The following is a 10,684-nucleotide window of genomic DNA, read 5'->3' as shown; positions in this document are numbered from 1 at the left end:
ATTCACGTCGGAGGGAGCTGAGTCAGCACTGCTCTGGCTGCATCTCAGACGCCAACAGTGACGACGGCTGCCATGAAATGTAATAATGTAGCTGGGTTGAAAGAAAGGAAAGGATCTCTTGTTATATGGAGGGTTACTTGTTAATATTTGTGTTTTGAATGTTATCTCGGCGGCGCAGTTTTCCTTTTACAACATGGCCACTTGGGTGTATCCGCCCATCCCTCCCAGCCAGCTCAAGCGGGAGGAAGAGCAATGCTTGGTACCCGACTAATCCTCCATCCTAGCGAAACGCGGCCGTTCAACTGATCTAATCTTCATTTTAGTCCCGTGAACTTGAGTGGCTGCTGAAATCACTCCAGGAATCGTTGGCTGCTATGCGAGAAGGCCTCCAAGAGTGCGTTGCCCTCCTTGCTCCCACCGAGCCAGGTTCAACATTGGTCCTCTCCTCGTTACGGTCCGAGAGTGTTAAAGGCTACATCACGAGGGTTGGACCGAACATTGTAAAGGGGGTGAGTTGTATGGCGTTCCTTTGGTCGTTTACTCCCGGCGTGCATGATAGAGCAGGCTCCAAGACGGGACTAATAAGCGTCTCGTTTACCACTCATAGGACATTCACCTTCGGTTAAACTCTCTTCCTCCTCCACGTGGCTCCAGCTCTACCAGGCTGTGTCTTTCTACTACTCATACTGCTCCAGAATTGGTTTTGAACCAGGTTGCTTTGGCACGCCGGCACATAAACGACAGTCTCGATGCTGTGGATATCAGTACCTTCACAGGGGACCCAATGAATGCTAGCTTCATATCAGGTCAACTACGGTTACTACATGGTTATATTGCAGAAGCGCGACATGCCTTGAAAGGCGATCGCGAAGACATGAAAAAGCCGTGGACTGAGGGGAGCGCGGATGTGAATGTATACATGCCCGCCTACAACTGCGCTGCCCAAGCTGACTTACTCTACAGGCATTCGACCCACCTCTCCCCAATCACCTCTCATTTTATCTCACAGTCTCCGAGGCGGCATTAGTGTTGTATCTTCGTACTCTTGAGCCACACGGCACGTCCGAGGTGCCAACCACATATTTTGCTCCGGAGATTGGGCTTAGCGGCTTTTCTCTGCGAGACAGGTTATTTGGAGCCAAACAGCAGAACCACGATGAGTCTGGTGACGTATTTCATTGGAATGGCGAAGAGGTCAAGGTGAGAGAGAAGGTAAGGGTGGAGACCCAGGATCCGAGTTTGATGGCCGCCATGGCCAAGCTCACCGCGCTGGAACATGAAGCAGCGAAACTGAGAAAGGCACTAGCCATTGTAATGGGCGATGAGGAGAGCGACAGTGAGTGAGTGAGCAGAACAGTAGCAAATAAAGCACGATGTCTGGAGTACTTGTTGTATACTCCGTACGGAGTAGCGAATCGTCTTCTCGTTGAGGATGACTAATCGGCTGCATACTCACGTGATGTTAACTCTGTCACGTGGATTTAAGTTAAGGTTGCGGTTAGCGGGAAAGTCTAATCGGGATAACTTTTGGCTTGGCATCGAGTTCGCCTTCGGAGTGAAAACGCTGTCTCGCGCATCCTCAGCTTTTATCTTTGTGAAGTTCGCAGCGTTCGACGAAGGATACCGCCGCAAAAACTATGCTATCTAGCGGATCAACTGCGAATATTTGCTCAGCTTGTTCTCACAATGGTTTGCGCCTCTTCACCGGTCGGATACGCTCCAGCCTCAACCCGTCTCTCTTGACCCTGAACTCGAGTCTCATAACACCAGGAGCAATCCGTTCACATAGCAGCTTTTCCAGGTTATCGCCGTCGACGGCCCTCCGAAACAGACATTCTCGCTCGCGATTATATTCCACGTCGTTATCGAACTCCGCAGCCTCAAACAAAGCCGCTATCTTCGCTTTACTCGACCGGATACACGCGCATCATTTTGACCTCTTGGATCATGCGGACGAGCTGGGACTTTTGGAGGAGTTTCCCAAGCTCACCCATATCTTTGAGCTCCGCTTGACGGACGAATTTGTCGACGCATTAGGCCATCTGAACCAGGAGACTCTGACCGAGAGGGTTAGACTGGCAAGACAGCAGTTCGGAGATTCGTTACCGGAAGGAGAGTTAAACGAGGAAGAGACTGTTCTGTATACACGGCTATATGGGGCGCCGGCGGTCTTGCCGGAGACGCAACCGGATACTCAAGCGCGGGAGGATGAAGTAAACGCGCTTTTCCGTGACGATGGGGAGGGTGGCCTGGTCGAGGTCGAGTTTGCACCACCGATTGATACTGTGGTAGAAGGATCGTCGACTGTTGATTTGGATTCTAGCTTGGAGGGCTTAGAAAGACGGACACGTGCCGTTGCGGAACAATTGGACGCGGAAATGGTCTCCGACACTTTCGAAGATTACGACGCTCCCGGGGACGGTCATCCGCGCACACACCCAACAACTCTTGGTGGAAAATTTGCAACGTCCCCTTCTACAGTAGCGGTTCCAATGGATGTGCTCCAGAAGCCTTTCAATGAGTTCCTCTCCGATACCAAAGGGAAACATATGAGAGAGGCCGCGTATAAACTATTCGACAGGTCTCTATCCAAGTCTACTACAACGGCCTCATTAAGCACCCCTGAAGAGCCTATACCTTTGTCTGCGAGTCAGCCCGGCATGTCGGATATGGAAGCCAATCTCTTTCTTACGGTTCTGTATCCAGGTATGTACGCTACGTCGTTAAGTATCTTGACAGAAGTCCGAAAGAGGCTGGGTACCCAATGGTTGAGGGACCTGATTAATCAAGAAGGAGGCCCAAAAGTCCTTGATGCTGGAGGCGCAGGAGCTGGCATCCTGGCATGGAGAGAAGCGCTCAAGGCAGAATGGTCGTTGATATACCCTGATCAACCTCCGGAATTTCAATTTTCTCAAGGTAAATCCACGGTTTTGGTTGGCTCTGATGCCCTACGACTACGCACTAGCATGCTTCTTGACAATACAACATTTATCCCTCGATTACCAAACTACCTTCATTCGCCTCCACAACGCAAGCATTTTGACGTGATTATTGCGTCGCATGCTCTGATGCGTTTCTCAGAAGATTACATGCGCAAGGAATATGTTCAGAACCTCTGGTCCATGCTGAATCCCAATGGCGGTGTTCTCATTCTGGTAGAAAAGGGCATTCGACGAGGTTTCGATGTCATTGGAGGTGCTCGAGAAATGATCCTCGAGAAATTAATTGCTTCTCCGGGATCGACGAGTTATGAAAAGATCCTGGGGTCTTCGGGTGAAGAGACAATTGTGCAAAAGGAGCCAGGGATGATCGTTGCGCCGTGTACAAACCATTCGAAATGTCCGATGTATGTCAACGCAGGGAAAAAGGTCGCAAAACGGGACTTCTGCCGTTTCCCCCAACGCTATGCACACCCGCCCTTCCTCCGGACAATTGCGGGATCTGCTGGCAAAAATCATGAAGACGTGGAGTTTAGTTATTTGGCTGTCCAGCGAGGGGTTGACCTTTCGCGAAACCCAGAGTATAATCCAAGGCCAGAATGCAACAAACGCAGCTTTCTCTGGCTATGAATCTTTCCTGGATAGTGCCGGCAATCATGGGAATTCCAAGGAAATGGAGAAATCGATAACCCCACAAGTCAACCACCTTTCTCTTCCTCGAATCCTCTTTCCACCTATCAAACGGAAAGGACATGTAGTGATGGACATGTGCACGCCCGCGGGAAAGATTGAGCGCTGGACCGTTTCTCGCTCGTTCAGCAAACAAGGATACCACGACGCACGCAAGTCTAAATGGGGTGATCTCTGGAGTCTAGGTGCAAAGACACGAATTTCGCGAAATTTGAGGCTGGGCGTCGAGAAGGACTCGACTTCAGGGGATGAATTGACCGCGCGAAAACAAAAGGTTAAAGAAAAGGATCAAGATCCTTTTAGAACCACAGTTTGGGGCCCAAATCCACTGAGCGAGGAGGGAATTGAAATTCCCGAGTACGAAAAAACGATGCATAAATTCAAGGCCGAGGCAGAGGGAAGGGGCAAAAGACCGAGAAAGAAGGCCAACAAGGCAGATCTCAATGAGAAAGAGATAGGAGACGAGAATGTTTTGGGAGCACGACCCGACTCAATTATGCCTAACTGGGTGAAAAAGATGCAGAAGAAGCTACTCCGGCAACGGTTGGAGAAGCGTGGAAGCTCTGACATATCATGATGTGTCCAACTCCTCAGAGGCTCAGCTAATGGAATCGTGGAAGAGAGCCAAATCCTTATCCCAAACCTCATGGCCCCCATGGGGGCCCCTACTTGTGTTATATGACGCTTGATAATCGGGACGGACGGTGTAGGATCATGGCGAATGGGGTTTTTTTAAATGGGATGTATCAATCTCGAATCAATTTTTGTATCTGCTACATGTCCTCACTCTTAATACAAGTCCTGAGATATCTCTCTGACCAGTGAACAGCACGAACATCTCACTATACCTACTGCCTGCTCCTAAGTTGTTCTTTCACGCACATCTTGATCGACATATATCAGTTGCATCATATGGCTCCCCATCATGTGAGTCTCAATGTGTCCCATATAATCCTCATAGCTTGTTCCTAGAGGAGTTGAGAATGAACAATGTTCCATGTTCATAGGAGGTTGTTTGCCCTCATACTTTGCAGCCCAATATCTCTCAAATCCTCTGTAAATGAGGATTTGACACTTAGAGTTGAATTCAGAATCTAGGTGGTCTTTTATTTCATGAGAATTCTGAATTCAAATTCTGCATCGAGGACTCATTTCAACCTCATATTGCTTCTAGCTTGTGCCCTACGCTCTCCGGTTAGCTATTCTGGTATTTAAACACAGAAGCATATGAGCGCTTCTTACTTCTCTCTCAACTACCTTATATTTTTACTTATATCTTGCTTGCTATACCCTCATTTCCTCTTCTCTTTTTTCCCTCTTCGTCTCTCTGCTGTTCTCAGCAGAAGCTCAGTTCAATTTTATCATTCAATCCCAAACTGGGCAACGCTCGCTACTCCATTATATCCATTCCCGTTGCTTGCATATATCCTACCCCGTCCGTTTGTTATGTCTATCGCTTTTCCAGAGAAATATGCCTTGACATTTTACGCAGTCGCATTGATCATCAAACCGGGGCCTCTCTGTGTTTAACTCTCAGCAATTCAAGGGTTACTAGCCTTGGTTTTTTTTACACCACGACCGCCCGTTCCGGTGGGTGCATTTTGCGTTGGAACTGGCTATTACCTTGTGCCGTTTGCGAGGCGTTTAGCGGAAGGTTGCGCTGACAGTGACCATATTGTATAGGTCCCGCTGACTGCCGCAGTCCAACGGGCCATTGATCTCCACGGCCTGATCTACTTTTCAAGTAGATTGGGGTGCGCCACACGAACAGACTGAGATGAGCTAATCCAGCTCATCTCCGACGTCAAATGACCTGCTCACGAGAAGCGGGTTTAGAGGGCTAGAGTAGCTACACTTGCTAATGTTGCAAAACAGCAAGCAGCGCAGGTTACTGCCCCTGTCATCAATGTAGATGTCGATCGAAGAAAAGTTGCCAGTGAGCACACCGTTGATATTGCTGACCTTATTGCTGATTTGAGACCGAGATAATTGGGAAAACTGACCCGTGCTATCAGAATGGGCTGTTTCTCAAGTTGCCTCCCACTACAAGACTGCCCGGATAAATCGCTCGGTCAGCAAATCCAAAACTCGTCGTTGTTTTGAAGTAATTATGTCTGACGAATACCGGGTTTGGGACAAGGCTAATGACCTTGCCAAATCCTGGGGAAGAGCGTGGCACTATCAAAGCAAATCATAGGCTCTATGCTATCCTTTCTAGGATTGCAGGTATCTGCTTGTGCTATGAGACGACAGCCGGGAACACAATATGTTCAAATTACAAAACGAGATTATACTAACCAGAGCGAGCAAGTAAAATTTAGAATGTAGTTAAATTGGGACCAACTCAAAATGCAATCGCCGTATCCAGCACTTGCTGTGAATGCTCTTGTTTATTAGCTTGCTCTGTGCTGCGTTGAGCATTCGTGATTATTACTCTTTTCTGAGAATAGATTCCCCCAGAGTTAGCCTCGAAATCTAGTGTCTTCTGTCCTTAATTTGAGGCATTATCCCAGTTCTTTCAATACCGAGCAATTCAGTGGCAGCAAATATACCACCTAATGTTCACCGTTCCCTTATGTGTCTGATTGACACTTAATCCGGGACGCGAATCTAGTAGAACGCACGCAATTTATCCGCCTATTCACTGCGCTGCCATACTCTTCCTCAACTGCCTTTCTCTCTGCCTCGACTGCAACTCCAACCGCTCCACTGCGTATTTTAACCGCTCTTTCTTTTGTACCAGTTTCCGAAGTTCAGCTGCTCGGGCACTACTACCAGTGCTGCTGGCACCAATTGTTCGATTCGCGAGATCACCACTGCGCGAAGATGGTCTTGAATCACGCGAAAGCCTTCCCTCCTGTAGTTCACATTTAGCTTTGAGAGACTCTTCGCGTCGCGCGAGCTTGTCGATATGGTTCTCGGCAAGGTTGAGGAGATGTGCGATACTGGGTGTTATTTCGTCAAGTATGGCCTTTTGAGCTTCATGGAGAGTTGGTTCGGGGAGTAGTTCGAAATGCTGGAAAATGGATTGTTAGTTCAAAAGTGCTCAGACACCGGGAGTGCTTGAATCTATATCCGTTATTAGGAGTTGGCTAAGCTGACTCTTGTCGATTGGAGGACTTTGCACAGGCGAGGAAAGTCGTGTACGCCACTGTCCAGTACGTCAATAGACGATTCGAGCAGTTGCAGCGATGACTGCAAAGAAGATACGGAGGAGGATAATGAAGCTGCCATTTTATGATCGCGGGTGTCTCTCATCTATGTTGATTTTTCGGAAGCTGAGGTCCGCCCATAAAGCCGTCACGTGATGCCTGCGAAAAGAGCCCGACATCACACCCAAATTGGTACCGACGACAACGCAAGTAACAACCTCCCTTCGCTCTCGCAGACGGACCCAATTTCATACCGGTTCTAGTTACGTTTCGAAACAATCAAGATGCGTCTTGCTCTCAAGAAATATTCGGCGCCCAGTAAGTCTCAATTGCCAGAGTTGGTGAACATTGCGCTAATCATGATCGATACGGATAGTCCGCCCGATGGCTCCTTTCTTCGTTGCCTGTACGTTCTATTCTCCCGTTATGATTCCGGATTCCAGGATGCTACTTCGAACGGATTGAGCTTGGTCAATATCATGGTGGAGGATCAATTGGATTACTGACCTCTGGACGGCAGCCTTGGTCATCGCATACGGCATCAATTCCCTCCAGAACGCTATGATGAACTGTGAGCGCTCTCTTTCCTCTCTATTTTTCTCAGTGCGACTTTTGTTGGGCTTTATTTTCCACATTCTCAATTTCTCAATTCGGCTCCCAATATTAATCGTCGTTTCCGACATCCCCGCTTTCCTTCCGCTTATAAACTGACAATGATCGCAGCCGAGGAATTCAGAAATGACCCACGAAACCCAAACAGACAAGTGAAGGCTGCTGAGAAGCACTAGGCGCAGATACCGCGACGGAAGAAGGCATGTCTACGACTCATGTATAAACTGCGCCGTTGACGAGGGTGAGGGGGAAATTTTGATCGGAGACTCTTTGTACATTGATTATAGACCGTTTCTATTGAAAAACGTTACTCAAACGGCTGCATTTGACGAACTGTGCTTTTCGCGAAAAGATTGAGCCTTCGTGACTTGAACACTGGGGCCAGAGTCTAGGTGGGGAAGGCGTCGTATAGCTGATTATGGTTACAACCGTAGACACATTCTTTTCGGATCACTCACGAAATGAAATAACCACTGGCCAAGGCCCTTCCTCCATAACCTATATCTGTCGGGCTGCATTATAAGAGTATCTCCGGCAACCTTTCTATACACCATCCGGTCAAGTTATCGAACTGCCAAGCCCGTGCTTATATAAGCCATTCCGCCCTGTATGCAATGGCCGATATCAAAAGTTGAATCTCTGAACACAGCAAGCAAGGAACTCTGAATCGATAAGAAAACTTGGCCCACCATGTCGCAATTCCGGGCGAAGCGGTTGGATATCTGCGGCTACATTAATGCTAAGGTGATCCGTGATCACACGAAGCGGAAGGTCTTTATGGAGTATGAGCCGGAAAGGTCTGTCGCAACCAAGTCGAGGATGCAGTTTGTTTGATGAAGCGTGCCAAACAAGATCACTGTCGCTAGAGCTGTCTGCTAACCAGTCCAAATCAATCTAGGCAAGCTCTCCGTTACCTCATGCGCAACACTTCCCTTCCGATGCGCGTCCGCGCCCAAGCGCAACTTCAGCTTTCTCAGATGCATTCCTACACGAGATCTACGGTAATCAAGAACCGATGCACTGCCGGTGGTATAGCTCGCGGAGTGTTTAGAGATTTTAAAATGGCTAGAGTACGTACCGCGATTCACACGACGTAATCCGTTTAAGCGATCGAGAAGTTTTATATGGATTGAACAACTTTTATCTTTTCAGGTTGGGCTGGTAACTAATCATGTTTCTTCTACAGTTTCAATTCCGAGAACACGCTTTAGCAGGAGATCTCCCCGGCGTTCAAAAGGCCAGTTGGTGATTTACACACGGCTTGGGGTCTTTTCACATGTAGCAATAAAGCGGTTTCGTCCGGCGATCCTACGACGGATTTCGGCGTTTTTGGAATAATATAAAGGATAAGGGTGTAAATTATGTATGGGGCATTTGAAGAAACGAACGTTGAGATCTCTTTTTATCACCCGCTATGGGGGTGAAGTTTTTGTGTGCCTCGCTCTCAGCCCTCATACGCCGCTATGGTCTCCGCTCAGAATAGCAATACGTTATTTGCCTTCAATCAAACGACCATCTGTTTGCTGCGTTCAAGTAGAAGGAGTTGTCTGAGCTGGAGGTATTTCAAACCAAGTAAAATAGACTAGCTGTCTATACAGCGTAGAGCACGTCGTAAATGGGGAAAATAAAAATCGAAAATGGCTCCTCTCAGATCCTACATAGAACGAGCCCGCTTGTGCGGCGCGGACCGTGAGATCATGCGTTGGGTTCTTGGGAGGGATTGGGCAAGTTTCGCATTCGAAGATCTGGTCTGAGGCTGCCGATTGCCAGCCTGAAATGAAGTGAAACAAAATCGACTCATCGATGCATCCAACCAGCTATATCTTCAGCATCTCGCTGCTTTGCATCAAAGATATTTGGATAAAGGAGTTGCAATTTTGAATATGTAGAAGTGAGAAAATATTCAGCTTGCTCCTATCTGTCATTCGTTCAGCCACTGCTTCAAGCGTTGGGTGTTACTATGCCCTGGCGATTGCGTCCATCCAGACGACAATTAACTAGTAGCTGTCTAGTTGAGCAAGTTCAAAGGGTGACTGCAGGCTTGCCCTTCACCCTTTTGATTGTTCTTTTCACTTCTTTCCTTTGTTTTGAACTAGAAGCAGTTCAATATTTCCCCCATGGTGAACCTGAACCTGAACCTCAACTTACATCCCCTCTTTTCTCCAATATCCCTTTGGGCTTCGACCGTTGATTCTCGATTGCTCCGGCCGTTCCTTGGAACTGTGCACAGCGGATTCAAACGTGGAATCATGTTCGTTTTTCGAAAGGAGTCGCTGCCCAGCGATCCCGTCTTCCCGAGTGATTTGAAGAAGCTTGGGTGCGTTGCTATCAACCTTGTCCTATGCCCCTTCATGGAAAAACATTTGATGACACTGATGCTGACGGAGATCCCTATGTACAGATATTTCATTAATGAAAATGATCAGATCCGGATGATTAGCCACCCGTTGGAGAAGTTTCTCTATAAAATCAACGCGAATGACCGCTATAATGAGATGCAGAAGGAAGCTATGAATAGTGAGCTATGCATAACACTTGTTCGAATTCCCTCTTGACATCTAATTGATGGATCTGGTAAACAGACTGCATTCGTGATATTGTCCTCTCAAGACTGCACAATTTGGGCTTGCAAACGCTGCGCCTCCCGATTGGCGCGTCTCCCAAGTCGCAGCATGTTCCAATCCTAGTTTCTTCGTCTTTGGGGAGTCAATCACGCGTTATCGTCGTATTTGGTGAACCAGCTCAGGACCTAGGAATCTGGGCCTACCGCGCAATGGAACAGGGTCTCAATTTCGGGTCTGCAGTCAATTTCGCTAAAGCTGTCGTTGGAGATTCAAAAGAAAGCAAGGATGCCAATAATAGCAAGACAACGCGGAAATCAGGACTTGTTCTGGCCAACCCGGGGCAGCTGGTCTGGTACTCTCATGGAGAACGTGCAGTTTCTCTCCCAACTTGGCACGCAATTCCACGACGATACGCCGTTGATCCGCCCATGAAAATGAGCTATCGCAATAAGATCCCGGGGAACGAAAATTGGCAAGACCACATCACATATGTGTTTGAGGAAGTCCTCGCAAAATCGCTCTCCGAAACTGCCAAAATCGACATTATTGGTCTCGCAGAGGGCGGCTTAGGGGCTATCAGATATCTAGCCGAACACTGTAGATATACCCACCTTCAAACTTCATATTATATTGTCGGTTTACGGTGCTAACTATTTTCTCTCAGGGCAAACTTGGCAATCACGCGTCTCAGCAATCTGCCTCTCTAATCCCCTTCATGATACCAATC

General features: G+C 47.9%; 4 protein-coding genes across 4 annotated transcripts; 3 read left to right on the top strand and 1 right to left on the bottom strand.

Annotated features, from left to right (window-relative positions):
• Window positions 1-1,637: 1,637 nt before the first annotated feature.
• On the top strand, window positions 1,638-4,206 carry UREG_05536 (uncharacterized protein; the record flags this gene model as incomplete). The annotated part of the gene is made up of 2 exons (XM_002584801.1): window positions 1,638-3,346; window positions 3,522-4,206. 2 exons carry the CDS (start codon window positions 1,638-1,640, stop codon window positions 4,204-4,206), a joined length of 2,394 nt encoding a protein of 797 aa, XP_002584847.1.
• Window positions 4,207-6,270: 2,064 nt separating this feature from the next.
• On the bottom strand, window positions 6,271-6,863 carry UREG_05535 (uncharacterized protein; the record flags this gene model as incomplete). The annotated part of the gene is made up of 2 exons (XM_002584800.1): window positions 6,271-6,645; window positions 6,732-6,863. 2 exons carry the CDS (start codon window positions 6,861-6,863, stop codon window positions 6,271-6,273), a joined length of 507 nt encoding a protein of 168 aa, XP_002584846.1.
• A 1,220-nt stretch (window positions 6,864-8,083) lies between these two features.
• UREG_05534 (mitochondrial 40S ribosomal protein MRP2) lies at window positions 8,084-8,642 on the top strand (the record flags this gene model as incomplete). Its single annotated transcript, XM_002584799.1, has 3 exons — window positions 8,084-8,190; window positions 8,292-8,463; window positions 8,580-8,642. 3 exons carry the CDS (start codon window positions 8,084-8,086, stop codon window positions 8,640-8,642), a joined length of 342 nt encoding a protein of 113 aa, XP_002584845.1.
• A 1,000-nt stretch (window positions 8,643-9,642) lies between these two features.
• UREG_05533 (uncharacterized protein) lies at window positions 9,643-10,607 on the top strand (the record flags this gene model as incomplete). Its single annotated transcript, XM_002584798.1, has 3 exons — window positions 9,643-9,710; window positions 9,795-9,910; window positions 9,976-10,607. 3 exons carry the CDS (start codon window positions 9,643-9,645, stop codon window positions 10,605-10,607), a joined length of 816 nt encoding a protein of 271 aa, XP_002584844.1.
• Window positions 10,608-10,684: the final 77 nt, after the last annotated feature.

Source organism: Uncinocarpus reesii, genomic scaffold, assembly GCF_000003515.1.
Source record: "Uncinocarpus reesii 1704 scaffold_3 genomic scaffold, whole genome shotgun sequence".
NCBI classification, from domain to species: Eukaryota; Fungi; Ascomycota; class Eurotiomycetes; order Onygenales; family Onygenaceae; genus Uncinocarpus; species Uncinocarpus reesii.
The sequence above is the reverse complement of the archived record's forward strand: the minus strand, read 5'-3'. Positions and strand labels throughout refer to the sequence as shown.